Here is a 15,093-nt window from a genome sequence, read left to right on the forward strand (position 1 = left end):
ATGCATTCGGCTTCATCTTCTCAGATATGTGCACATGAGGGCAGTTTATACAAGGTCAGGTTTGACTGAAAGGACACATCATTGATGTGAGTTTCGATGGAATGCCTTTCACTTTATACTGTGTTTTTAATTCTAAAGCTAGTTAGCTACATACGGGTGTGCAGTATTTGTGATACAGATCCATTATGACAGTCACTAGGAAGAAGCAATCTATTCCCCTTATTCTGTGCAAAATTTAAAGCAAAACTGAATTTGAGGTATCTAGGTGGCTCAGTCAGTTAAGTGTCTGCCTTTGGCTCAGTTCATGATCTCAGAGTCCTTGAGATCATGCAGGAAGTCTACTTTTCCCTCTCCCTTTGGCCCTCCCCACAAGTCATTCTCTCTAGTAAATAAATACAATCTTAAAAAAAAATAGACAAAGCTAAGTTTTACTAAAGACAGATCCATACTCAGAGGAAAGGACAATTCTTAAAAGCCCACTTATTTCTATCCCAATGTCTTAAAATAGATTTAGATTCTACACAGGTGTATGGTTTCAGGTCTTTCTGGTGTGTTCAATTCTTTTCCCACTCTCAATGTCATTTTGGTTTAAAAATACACTACATTTACATCCTATGACCAAAAGCCTTGGAACATCACAAAAGTGGTAATGAAGCATTCTATTTCATGCATCCAACAAATGCCGATTTCAAGAGACTACACAAACAGGATTCATTTAAGTTGTTTTATTGATGACAGAAACAAGTGCATAATTAAAGATTTGATGAGGAATCTGCAAACAATAAAGAATGTGTCCACTGCCAGCAAAATACAATTATTCCAGGTCCTTTAGATGCTACAATTATAGAGTTCTTTCACACCAGATGGTTCATATGTGACAAAGCCATTTTAGGATGTTTAATTGTGCTTCTACAAAACCTTCAAAGAGTGAGGTAGTTTCCTTTACCCACGTTATTCTCCACATTTCCATTACACTTTCAATAAGCTTAAATCCTTTAACATAACCTTTAAATAATTTTTCCTGAAAGCCAAGCCTTATTTACAAAGTCTTTCTTTCTCTCCATCTGATTTTTCTTAAAGAGAATTTCAAGAATTACTACACAACTAGAAAAATTTGAGACAATCAATGGGCTGGGCTTTTTCATTGAAATTAGATTTAGGTGAAAGAGAACACATTCTAAAAACTCCATAGTTAAGCTGCTTTCTCCTGTTTTTATCTATAAACTCTGATTTAAAAACTACTTCCTCAAACTACTTATTTTCTCTCAGCCACCATTACCAAGTAAGTGCAAATTCTTCATCACAGTGGGTTAGGCTCTGTTTATTAGCTTCTCAAGTCCACTACAGAATCCTCATTTATTCTCAGAAGTCACCAGGGAAACATCTGCAGAATTTATAGATATGTATAGATTAGCTAGCTTATTTTTAAGACCCCAAAATCCACTTACAGCCATCCACTGGAGAGAATTCCTGCAGTCTTCAAAAAGTTATCAATGAAGTAAAAATTGAGGCAGATTATTTGCATTCCTTTGTTAGCCCTGAGAAAGACTTTAATAACCACTGTGAAATCAACTTGGGGAAACTGCAGCATGATTTTAGTTAAAAACTGTCCATATTCAATGAATTTCCAAGTCAGTTGACCTTCACCAAAGAAAAGGAGAAGGTGGTCAATTGTATTTCTAAGGCGAGTTGCGGTTGGGGTGGGGGCAGGGCAAAAGTCACAATCTACTCCTTGTCACTTATTTTTTCAGCCTTAAGAAGCTTCACAAATCTTGAATGGTTGATGACACAATAGATCTTACAGACTATGCAATTACAGAAGTCTTACCTAGATTTGTAGTGGTTTCCACATAACAAGACCATCAGATTATTACCTCAAGATCAACGCATAATCTTAATACCTGATTAACTGGCCACTACACTTACCCCTTCCTAATTGGCACTGTTTGTATTTGGCACCTGTGTTGGAAGCTGAAGATGCCACTACCTGACAAAATAAGGAAAAGGCTTCTCTGGGCAACACAGAACTAAGTCTGATTTGTTCTATTCCTTCCCCTACCTTGTTTTTTTCTGACGTCTTTAATTAAAAGTTTCTTCCCCCCATAGAAATAATGGGTAACAAGGAACCCAGCCACTGTGAAGTGGATGTGCTAAGAAATCTGTCAATGAAACTACATTTCAATTCATTCTCATACCACAGCCTATTGTCAACTCTTATCATCCCAGCAGTGGAGTAAGTTGAACATCATACAACCCAAGATTCAGGCCTTATTAACAAGGTCTACAGCGGCATGAAAAATACAGCTCCAGACAGAAGTCACTTACTTGACTTCAGTAATTGTGTCCAGCAGATTTTAAAGACAGCTTCATTTTCTAATACTGAATTTCATGCTTTTATCATTCACTAAAGCAAATATGTTTACTTATATCTGATCCCAGGGAATTATTTATCCACAAATGCTATTATATCTTGTTAACTTTTTAAAAATTAAATCCCCCAAATTAATATATGAGAAGTCTTTTCATACACTGTGTATGCTGAAGAGAAAAATCACCTTGTCCTACCTTTGAATTTTTTAAAGTATGTTTTGGCAATGGTGAATATGACTCTCTTTGCAATACTTTTAAATTTAATTTCAGTTAATTAACACATAATGTATTAGTTTCAGAGGTGGAGGTCAGTGATTCACCAGTCTTATATAGTACCCAGTGGTCATTACATCATGTGCCCTCCTTAATGTCTTTGCAGTACTTTAAATGGCCTTGCAAAACTTCAAACCATGAAAAAATCATTGATTTATTAGTCTTCCACCTGTAAGTTTGAGTAGGTGGATCCATCATTTTCAAGCAAACACTCCCGACGCTTTGATTCATGATATTTTCCAGAAAAAATGCATCCTAGGAACATTTTATTTCAATAATATCTGACTTTGAGATTAAGATCAGCAAAGATGCTGTAATCTTTCATTAGATGAACCATGACAAGTTAACACTGCTCCAAAGAATGCAGTTAATAAATATACTAGGTAGGTTGGCAATAAGTGATAAACCAAGAGTGCTGATGTGAGGAAAGCAAGATCCCTTGTTTAGGTACAATTACATTGAGCAATAAAACTGATAAGAATTTTAACCTGTGGTGTCTAATGTAGTCTTCCCTTAACTTCAGGAGCGCTGACACTGCATGTCACGTAGGTGGTGCTATGCTGGGCTTTCTTGCTGCTACCATCTGTGACCTTTTTTTTTTTTTATGGTAATATTTTGAGAAAAGAATAGAGGGAATTCACACCACATAGCGGCTGAATACCTCTAAATACTAACCCTCACGGAGTAGTTTTGCCCTAGAAGGAATGAAAGGGGGGCCAAATTTCCTTATTTAAAAAATGAGATGAAAATGCTCATTGTGATTTCTTGATAAGAGATGTGTTCAGCCTGTCATCTCCTTACTAGCTAACTGCATTGAATAGTTTTACCCAAAAATTTTAGTAGAGTAAAAACTCCATGAGTATGTCTTTTCTAAAACTAACTTCCTAATCCCTACTGCTAGTTACATTAGATATAAATTTGTGGGTACTCAATATTCATCAAATTAATTGACCAAATGAACTATAATCTCTATGATCTTTGTCATAGCTACCACTTACTGAAAAGCTGCTACTCCGTCTCCTTTTGGGGGAGATATCTGGAAAAAGATGTGAGCAAACTCTAATTGTTTTGGTAAGGCAAAGTGACAGGTGTTATGAAGTGTCCACTAAAATTATTTGTGAGCATTACTATTTATAAGTTTCTGCATATTCACATAAGAAATCCACATGACAAAATTCTTGGATCACATTTAGCATCAGAACATGAAATAGGGGATCCTTACAATGTCTCTCTAACCTCTAAGCCCTTTGCTTTGGTCCATCTCATGAATACTGATTGCCCTAAATATTTTAGAAAATATAAAGTGAACAAGTGTTGTCATTTTCTGCTTAAAATACATTTTCCCAATCATACCAGTAAACTGAAAATATACTTTTAAAAAGGAACCTTTTAAGGAGAAAGAATCCAGTGACTGAGCCCTGAGTGGGAATTTTATTCTGGCAGCTGATGCTGTAACACAAACTCCCTAAAGTGGAGCTGATGCTACCTCCCTAATGAAAAGCCTGCTACAACCTTTGATCAAGATAGGCTCATTGACTCCAGTGTTCAAGAGTGCTGACGGAAGGAAAGAAAGATCCCTTGTTTAGGTAAAATTACATTGAGCAATAAAACCAATACAATGAAGAGTTTTAACCTGTGGTGTCTAACGTAGGCTTCCCTTAACTTCAGGAGCGTGGACACTGCATGTCACATAGGTGGTGCTATGCTGGGCTTTCTTGCTGCTACCATCTGTGACCTTTTTATTTATTTATTTTAATATTTTGAGAAAAGAATAGAGGGCATTAAGCAGAAAAAAACGTGATTCCCTTACAAGTTTTATTTCTCTTTCCCTTTTACTTCTCTTTTGTACTTTTGAAAGCAAAGGTGAAAACAAGTATTAGTGCATTCATCCTATGAGACACCAAGTCCTAGACAGCAGGGTGCACACTCCTGCACTTGAGGCTTCTTTGGGAATATCATGATGCAAATCCTTAATAAATGTAACAAAGACAACTTCTAATAGCAAATATCTTTAGGAAACGCCCAAGTTTTGTTTATGTCTGAACATTTCATTTTAAAATCCTGGTTTCTACCCATGTGTTTAGAAAAAAGCTGACAAACTTGGTCTGAAATGTAAAAACTGAAAAAAAGTGGGAGGAAGGGAACATGCAAAATAAGTTAATCATTATCATTCTAAGTGCCACCAGTTCTGTTTATATTCATGCACATGTGAATTGTTGAATCTCATTTGATCAACCCAATTAAACATTAAATAATTGCAGCCAATTATGCAAATATCAGCAACAATATTAATTTGTTGATCTTTTTGAGCAGATTAGCCTCACATGTTCCTAATGCTAGACTATCTTGCGCCATAAATGATCAATTAGTGTTAGGATAACTAAGTCTTGAAGAATGGATAATTGCCTAGTTATAATGTGTCACTCTTGCTGTATTAATCCACTGCAATTAAACAAATAGTGCACAAGGAAAAAAGATGTGCAGATGTTCCTTTTAAATCTATTTAACAAGTTAGTGTCAAGGTCAATTTTCTGTCTTATTACTTAAAAGAGAATGGCAGATTGTGTTCTCTGTTTTAGGAGACCTCCAGTTTTTTAAAATGTATATCCTTAGTTTTCACTCCATCTGGTAGAAAGGGCTTAAAATGCTCTTAAGGTTTGATGAAAGAAATTATAGAGACATAATGTCAAGACATATTGTTCTCTAACTTTTACAACGGACATGTGTTGCCATACTAAATTTAGAGATGCAAAGTATAAAATGTATTTATGGCAAACAAATGATTTCCGTTTCTCATAGAAATGTGAGTCTAGTTATTAAGTGCTACTTGACAAGTTAGAATTAACTTTAAGTCTTTTCTAGGCCACTATATTAAAAATGAGGTCACAGGATTTAGCCAGGGCAAATGCATATCCTTAGAATACTACTAGGTAAACATATGTAGAGGACAGTTAAAGCACCTGAGGCCTGAAAAGAATACTCTTCCAAGACCTCAGATCACCAATTAAAAGCCCCCTAAAAGATATTTTTACAATTCCTTTTCATCTTGTACTTCCCTAATTTCCATCTTACCATTCCTACCTAAAAGGACCCTATGGCCAAAAGTCTTGGAAAAGAATCAAAGCCCCATTTGCTATGTGCAGCTAAATGCCTTAAGGAAATTTTTCTAACACATCAAACTTTTAGAGTGTTTTTTTTTTCTCCTTGCTCTGAAAAGAGAATGAAATATGATCAGCAAGATGAAAGTTATTAGAACTGAGGGAAACCAAAATATAATGCTTGAGAGTTGACCTTCCAAGGGTAAATGTTTTCTAGCAAGATCTGACTTTACCCTAGATAAACCAGGATTCAATTTTAACTCACAGCTCCTAAATGAGGAAAATAACATCTAGAATTGCTCTCCCTGTACCCTGACAATGTAATCATCCAATCTTCATTCAACAGAAATGAACACCTCACAAGCAAAGAATACCTCTTTGCTTTCTACCAAAAAGCTAGATAGGAGGATTTATTTTGTATTTAACACTTAACAAATGTCATTTCCATTTGGTTGGTATGATATCATGACCTCTCTAGAGCTGTTATTTCAATTCCAAGACAGTCTTCAAATACAAAATAATCCCCAACAAGCTATGACTTTGAGTATCTCTAATGACTTAACAGTCCCTGGAAAATAATGACAATATGAGGTAAATGTACACAATGTCAGAATCAACCACAAATTCTAATTAAGAAGTTTCATAATATAGAAACAAAGGTGGTACACTTCTATAGAAGCTAAATGTTCAATTCATTATTTAATGAGTATCTATTATGTGCAAGGTAGGGGGATACAAAGATCTCTAAGGCACGAGATCCTCAGTCTTGTATTGGAGACTGACAAATAGCCAATTACAATACAATGCCAAAGGACAATGGTAGAAACATGCACAGGTCTTGCTGATGTACAAGGAGAGCCCATCACAGACTGTGACATCAGGAAGAGAGAGATTTACCTTAAGATGGACATGGCAGGGGTGGGGGTGGGAGTTAGGGTGTGGGTTGCAAAACAAATGTGATGGGAAGAAAATCAGCTTTTCAAAGTCTTGATTATAAAAATCCAAAACAAAACCCAACCATTTTCTGAAGATGAAGATACATAACAGGAAATGTCACCTACTAAATTTACTGAGATCAGTTTTCAAACACAAAGAAACTCATTTGGTTGAGGAGCAGAACATAACTTATGCTAAGGAACAAACATCTTTGTATCTGAGTAAAGTATTGAGGGAGGCACTATGATTATTGAGGAATATTCTATGCTGTATGGCTTACATGATCATCTTTCCAAGAGAAGGTAAAGTAAGCTTCTACTACGAGGTTTACAAAATACCACTTGATTGCAATTCATTTTCTCTGGCAGGAGGAAAAAAATCACCCTGGAAACACTGATAATACAAACTACATCACACACAACTAAAAATAGAGAGCTAAATAAATCTATCGTAATTCAGCTGCAAGTGTCTCAATCGCACACAGATGATATCCCGTATTTTCCATTCAGGACACTATGATTGTCCAGTCGCTCTCTTCTCTTCCATACTACAACAAAAGCAAGAAAACATGTTTAAGTGTAAAAGCTAACAGAAACTTGGTAACACAACTAATATTATACAAAAGATATGTTCCTGTTTTGAACATTAAAAGCATATTCACATTAAAAATTTAGAGAGAAACAATCAAATACCTGGAAAGAATCACACATTTTATAATTGTGTTCAAATTTATAGCTGGTATAGTCTCTAAGTAATGTCTTTTTATTACTATTCTGTATTTAGCTTCTGCTTTCCAAATAAAGTAAGTTATATTTAATTATTGTCATCTGTACTCTACAGAAGTGATGCTTAAATTTTATCCCCTGGACCAGGAGCATCAGCATTACCAGGCAACTTGTTTGAAATGCAAATTCTCAAGCCCTAGCTCAGACTTCACTGAATCAGAAAACTCTGGGGAGAGGTCCTGGCAACCATGCTTCAGGAGGCATTTCCAGGTGATTCTGACACTAAGTTTGAGAGTCACTGCTCTAAAAGCCCTCCTTCTTGAGAGTGTGTTGGGTTTATGGAAAAAAATTAAACTGACAAGCCATGAGGCTCTGAAGAGCAACTCTGTTCTCTAAATTAGTGTTGTGTTATGTTAGCATCACAATTTTTCTTATTCCTTCAAAAGTTATGGAACTACATCATAATCAGAATTTGATTATTTGCATCAGCAAGTAATTCACTTTCACATATCTGAATTTTCGTACTTAAAAGTGAATTAAATGAAATAAAGATATTCCAGATGTCAGAAGTAAAAAGCTAGTTTTGATTCATTTGTTCATTCATTCATTCATTCATTCATTCAACACACATCTGTGTGCTTAAGTGAGCTCTCACTCTTTATCAAAGTACTACATGCTAATGCCATGGTGTCAAGAGCTTTACAGACTTATGACTAAATTTATCTTTGTAGTAACCTCAGATAGTAGGTGCCATTATCAATCTCATTTTATGGATGAGAAAACTGTATTAGGGAGATTAAAACACTTACTCAGACAATTAGTAAATGGTAGAGCTCAGACTCTAGCCAAAGATCTCTCTCACACCAAATTACATGTTCTTGACTACCATCTGGACTTCCCTCCACATGTTCACATAGTCATGTGTGCGGAGGTAGGCTTGGAACACATCTTCCCTACCACCCAGAGTAGCATGCCATTAAGTCTGTCACCGTGTGCTTGCCTAAATCACTCATATGATGTTCCCTTTTCACATGGACTGGCTTTTTAGTCCTAATATAACTTCAAGATGAAATTCACACAAAACATTAGAATTTCTGAATTGGAAAGAACTTTAATGATCATCTAAAATGTAGAAGATCTGGGGCATCTGGCTCAGTCAGTAGAGCATATGACTCTTAATCTCAGGGTTGTAAGTTTAAGCCCCATGTTGGTTGTAGAGATAACTTAAAGCATTCAAAATAAATAAATGAAATGCAGGGGATGAGGCTCTGCATTTTTACTTCAGAACAATTCCACTTTGATTGGTTTTGTGTATTGGGACTCCAAGGAAAGATTTATTTTGTGGAAAATTCTGCTGCTTAAAAATCAAGTGTGAAGGTGCCCAGGTGGCTCAGGATCCAGTTGACTGAGCATCCAACTCTTGATTTCGGCTTAGGTCATGAGTTCAGGGTCGTAGAATCGTACCCTGTGTCAGACTCCATGCTCAGTGGGGGAGTCTGCTTGTCCCTCTCCCTCTGCTCCTCCCCTGCTCATGCTCCCCTCTCTTGCTCTCTCTCAAATAAATAAAAATAAAACTTTTTTTAAAAATCAAGCATGAAAAGCAATGATGTTTTTAAGCCAACCTTCTCATTTTACATATGAGGACATTAAGGCTCTAGATAACTCTTAATCACAAGCCCAGGGCTCTTGCCTGTTTGATGTTATTTCTCCTATGTTACACCACCATCCATGTTCTGCGTTCCTCTGAAAAGACCTTTAAAGACCTCGGAGAACAGAATCAAATTGGTAAAAAATACTGGAAGCCAAGAACAGGTCTATTTACAACCTTCTGGTTTACAGAAAAAGAATGAAGGAAGCACAGTGACTGTAAGTGACTTGCTGAATCCGTATCAGAAAGAGTTGCCTGAAGAGGGTGGCTTCCCACTATTAACTGTTGATTCGTGATCCCCAAATGCTACTTGATTTACGTATGATGCCAACATGACTTAAGCTAAGATCAAAATATGTGTTTTATTTCTCTTACTTGGATTCCCAATACATTAGACACTTATGCCATTAATAACAACTGTGTGTCATCATATTGATATTTTAGCAGATCTACATTATTGTGATTCATGACCACCATAATTTCATCTTGAATCTCATCAGTTAAAGTAAATTTGCTTTCAATTAGCTGTTTTAGTTTTATAAATGGTCAAATATCAATTTTGGTTATAATGACAAGTCACAGGCCATATCAATCTAAGAACCCACATATTATATATTAAGATTTATTCCTCTCATTCTGTAATTTATGCTTTTATGTAAAATATAGCTTTCTGAGATGCATCTAAGAGATGTGATAATATGGGTAATCCATAATATCTAGACCTAGACAGTTAGCAATCAAACTTTTCATTTGGATGATAGATAATTCGATTTAATTTTTCAAGGCAGAATAATTCAAAAGTGGAGATGACAGATTTTAGCAGAGAGAGAAATTATCTTCTTTCCTCAGGAGTAGGTGTCCAGAGAAGGGGGGGAAAGAATGTCTGCATGGGCGAGACTATCATTATCCCATTATCAGGGTGATGACCAAACATAGCAGCAGGCTCACACCTTTGGCGTTTTGCAGGTCTACTCTAAATCACATTGACTTGACTTTGTTCACTGGAATCAAAGATGAAGTTGAAGCAACACAGCAAATCAGATTGAACCTATGGGGTGGTACTCTGGGCCATGTGGAAGACTAACAGTGTGATGTGCAGAAATTTCATTTTTCATGAATTCCAGGAAGAACACTACACTAAAACATGCCTAATGACAAGTTTCGTTACTTCACATTCATCATACAAATGGCAAAAATCTTACATGGCCTTTGCTAAAATGCCTTTTACGTCCAGCAGAAAGTTCTTAGCAACATAAAAGGACAATCGATGTGTCATGCACTTACTCTCTGTGATGCCAACAAAAACATAATCAGGGCTGCCCACCAGGTAACAATTTGCTATTCTTGTTCTAAATCCTATTCAATGGCCTGCAAAGCTCTATAATCCTGTAACATGGAGAAGGAGGGGCTGGGAAGCTGGTCAAGAGACTGAGTCATCAAGGCAATCTGGAAGTGTTCACTTAGTGTGCGCACAAAGAGAAGGATAATTCAGGGCATCAGCGGGGAAAAGTGGTGGGGCTCTTAAACTTATGTAACTAAAAACCATCAAGCTGTTCCACTGAAAACAAGAAAAATGCAATAACCACTAATGGTCATTTATTCTCGCAAAGCTGTAGCCACTAGTGGGGAGAACAGATTTTTTAAAAGAAATTCCATCTGGTGGCCTGCAGTCAATATAGATCTCACTCCTATCTCACTGGGCTTTCCTTTTCCTAAACTACTTAAGACTTCCACCTCTCAAGTTTTACAATCATTACTTCCCACTTTCTACAATCTCAATAGCAGCACTGCTAGTTCCACAAACATACTGTCCTGATATTTAAGACCTGGATTCTAGATTTTATCTGATCCTGACTGTAGTCTTGGCATGTGTATTTCCCTTTAGAATAAAACCAGGTCCTCTGAAAGTTTTCCTGAAAAGTAATTTTATGTTACTCAAGATCTCCCCCTCCCACCTCTCCTACGTGTTAATATAACATGTGCAACACGTTTCTATTTTTCAGTATTTGGCGGGTATATCATTCACTATTCAATCTTTTAATTCATTTATGCAAGAAACATGACTGATATCCCATGAAACATCCCAGGCCCTCCTTGCACTGAATATTGGGGTTACCAGAAAGGAATAAAACAATCTTACATTCAAATAACCCTGGAACAAAGACAAGTGTGTGACTTGTTAAACATAAAGCCCACATGTGATCATTCCAGGTGCTGTGCAAGCTGGTGGAAGAACTAGCATTTGAATGGATGAATATGTGTTTGTACTGGGGGAAAGGTACATTATTTAAAAGATTTTTAAGGTTCCTCAAGGAGATGTGCCTTGGAGGACAACCAGTAACTTCTCAAGTGGGCAAACTGTGGAAGGTACAGAAAGGCAGAAAGCAGCAGCAGAGAGCAGAGCATAATGGAGAAAGGAGAAGACCCTAAATGGCAGGCACATAGGTGAATACGATGGTGAGTAATCAGATTAGCAAAGAGGAATGGGAGAGAAAAGAAACATTGGCAATATGGCTAATGTTCTCTAAGTTTAAGTTTGGTTAAGTAACACAAAAGTGTTTTTATTTGTTGCTTAAAAAAAAAAAAAAAAAAACTTCATTTGAAATGCCCCCTTCCTAAGAGGTATTTGTAGGGCAATCTAAAATCCATGGAATTATATGGAAAATTAGCCAAATGGAGTGAATACTTAACCTCAGAGGTTCTTACTCATATAAGGAAATATACAAGCTAAATGAAAAGCAAATCTGTGGTTAAGAAGGAATTTCCCGGGATCCCTGGGTGGTGCAGCGGTTTGGCGCCTGCCTTTGGCCTAGGGTGCGATCCTGGAGACCCGGGATCGAATCCCACGTCGGGCTCCCAGTGCATGGAGCCTGCTTCTCCCTCTGCCTGTGTCTCTGCCTCTCTCTGTGACTATCATAAATAAATAAAAATTAAAAAAAAAAAAAAAAAAAAAAAAAAAAAGAAGGAATTTCCCCCCTAGGTCACTGTGGCAAGAATCTTAAGGGTTTTTTGGTTGTTGTCACTCTCTTCTTCAATTTACCAGAGAACTTTGTAGGAAATATCCATGTTTCCATATAACATCAAAGAGGTCAAATGTAAAACATGATGTAATTCTATGCTTTTTTCCTCAATCATCACTTATTTTTCATGGAAAGAAACAGACACTCGTAGCTTCATCGACAGCACCAATTTGCCATCTTGTAAGGGACTAATTTTGAAACTTTAGGATCCATGCGTAAAATAATTGAAAACGAAGGATGTGGTCTTAGATTCTGAATGGATGGTCCTTTGCTACTTAACAATTTGGAGGCCAGTTGATCCTTTTGGCTTGTGGTTTAATTCAGAATCATTTTATTACTTCATGTATCTTGTGACTCTATCCCTTTGTTTCTTTGTTCCTAGGGAGCTCTGAACATATCATTAATTTTCAGTGTTACTACCATTATTACTCTACTACTTAGGGTAAAAAGAGTAATTAGTAGTTTCTTGTTAGCCATAGGCAGGCCCTATAGAGAATATACACAAGTAAGAAGAAAATGTTTCTTCTCATTCTTTGCTTCATATATATCTTTTATTTTTAAACATATTCATGTGGTCTCACATTGAAGTTGAATATTTGTCTTTCTATGGCTTTGACTTCTCTAATTTTTTTTTTCCTTTTGTCACAATTACATCACCAGCACCTGGAACAGCCTCCTGCATACTATTTGTGCTTAATACATATATTTATTGAATGAATTAATCAAAAACGTTCACTTCAGTCCTAATCTTACTTTCAAAATGCTCTGACAATCTCTGTAATGGCATGTCATTTTGCCCCAAAAATATATCTTTGGGCTTCTCTTTTACTTATATTTCAGGGTTTTGTAAATATTTTGTCACTATCTCAATGGGGATGACACACATTTATTTCTGCTTTTGCCTGCCTTAGCAAAAAGCTTCATGATTATGTCTATAAAATACCTCTTAGATCTTTCTTCCAGTTCAAATTTAATACAGCTTGATGTCCCCTGAAGCCTAGTTGACTTCTTTCTCTTTTCTTTAATCCTTTACAACCAAATCAAATTAAGTGTAAATTTTCCTATTTCATATGATCTCTGAGAGGTAACTCTGAAATCTCTGGTTTCCTGTATTAACTTCAATAGAATGAAAACAGTCTCTTCTGTACAACTTGTTCAGGAAAATTTTCCAAAGTGATTTTTTTTTTTCTTATCACCATAATGCCAACTACCTCCCCTCTTAAAAATCTTTCAACCTCTGTTTTGGAGAAAGGCTTTCATTATCTAGCCAGTTATATATTTTTATTCTATGTATGTTTTTTTTATCTGAGCAAAACACTAATAATTTATTACTTTCATCAGATTTACTCAGATATAAAAAATTAAAACATCCAAATACTTTTCATTTAATCAAATTAAATTTTTATTTAATTTCTTCCAAATTGTTTCAGTGTACAGAAGTAGAAAACAGTAAATTATGTCTTCTAATATTAAGAAACTCCTTTATTTTGTTAATGGAAGATTCCTTCACAGAAAGCCTTTACTGAAGATTGATTAAAAAACCACAATCATTCTTACCTTTTAATATCATTAATTTTGCATAAATGTTGCTGAGCAAATCTTCCAGAAATTCCATTTTTACCACCATCCTTGGACTTCAGTCACTCTGGAGGGGCCTGCTGCTTTGCTGACCAACTTTTTTTGCTTAATGACCTGGCACTGTCAGCTATCACTCAAACTATCAAACTTTATTTCACATTTCAGTATGAAACTCAGCTTCCCTTTGGTATGTTCAATGACTAGCAATGATATGAAAAAGCAAATGATTTACTAGGTAAAAAAAAAAAAAAAAAAAGCAGGTAACAAAATCATGTATGACCCCATTTCATTAGAAAAACAATCCAGAAGTATATATACACAAAATAATGAAAGTTGAGACATCAAAAATTAGCAATGGTTATGTTTCAGTGTTGTAACCACAGGTAAGTTTTCTTCTGTGCTTTATTCTACAAATTTAATTTGTTAAACCCAAATGGCAGAGTTTACTACTTACTTTCTTCTCTCCACTGAAATATGATTTGGCTTTGAGCTCTAAGTGAAATAAGATGACATTTTAAAAGAAAGAAGCCCTTACCTGAATATCAGTCAATTTGTCCAAGATCCGACCTGCAAGCTTAGGACCATTCTCCATAGTTGGAATGTGTATGGTCTACGAAAGAAAACCACATGCAACATAATTTGAGGATATCCATGTATACAGTAACAGTAAGACACTCAGCAATTCTACTCTGTCAAGGCAATTCCACTGAGATAAGGAGTGGCACTATGATAACCTGATCATGTATGCTGGCTCCTTATGCCAAAGACTCTTTTCTATTCTGAATTCAAATAAAAATCAACGAGCCAACGATAGGTTGTTTCTTGCCTGCCAACTTATTTTAGGGCCCAACTGGCATATATGCCAGTCTTCAGGCTGAGTTGAGGAACCAAAGAGAAGTTAGGGGTGCCTAAAATAGTGGCAAAAATGTAAAGAATCCTAACTCTTCCAAATTTTGAGAATCTATAGGGGGAATGATTGGCCTCCTTACCTAACCCTTCTGGCAGGAAATGGGAACTCAGAAACATTTTGCCACAAATTAAAGCAAGTCATTACAGGAACATAAATTAAAGCAAGTCTATGCCTTCACAAAAGGGGCTACTAAACCTATGCCTGTTCAAAGTCAAACCTCTAGGGGCCACGGCCTCCACAAGGCTGGATAGCATGGTTACATCGGGGGCTACGAGATTTCATGCCCATTATTTACATTTGAGTCATGCCCATTCCTGCCTCACTGGCTTGCAGGCTTTTGACAGTCTGATTTCAGTAAATACAGCCCATGCTATCACTTTTCTTCTTATACTCTTCAGGATAACAGGATAAGGGGCACCTGGGTGGCTTAGTGGTTGAGCATATGCCTTTGGCTCAGGTCATGATCCTGGGGTCCTGGGATCGAGTCCTGTATCAGGCTCACCTTGGGGAGCCTGCTTCTCCCTCTGCCTATATC

At 36.4% G+C, this 15,093-nt stretch overlaps 1 protein-coding gene across 3 annotated transcripts in view; it reads right to left on the bottom strand.

The window, feature by feature from the left end:
* Nucleotides 1-710: 710 nt before the first annotated feature.
* The window catches only part of BCAT1 (branched chain amino acid transaminase 1), a 102,971-nt gene continuing 88,588 nt past the window's right edge, over nucleotides 711-15,093 (bottom strand). For all 3 annotated transcript variants that reach the window (XM_041736841.1, XM_041736842.1, XM_041736843.1), the window contains exons 10-11: nucleotides 14,184-14,258; nucleotides 711-7,224 (exon numbers count right to left, since the gene is read on the bottom strand). In XM_041736841.1, the coding sequence (XP_041592775.1) occupies nucleotides 7,183-7,224; nucleotides 14,184-14,258 (117 nt within the window). In that variant the 3' untranslated portion in view covers nucleotides 711-7,182. The remainder of the gene's footprint in view (nucleotides 7,225-14,183; nucleotides 14,259-15,093) is intronic.

Source organism: Vulpes lagopus, chromosome 21 (assembly GCF_018345385.1).
Source record: "Vulpes lagopus strain Blue_001 chromosome 21, ASM1834538v1, whole genome shotgun sequence".
Taxonomy (NCBI): Eukaryota; Metazoa; Chordata; class Mammalia; order Carnivora; family Canidae; genus Vulpes; species Vulpes lagopus.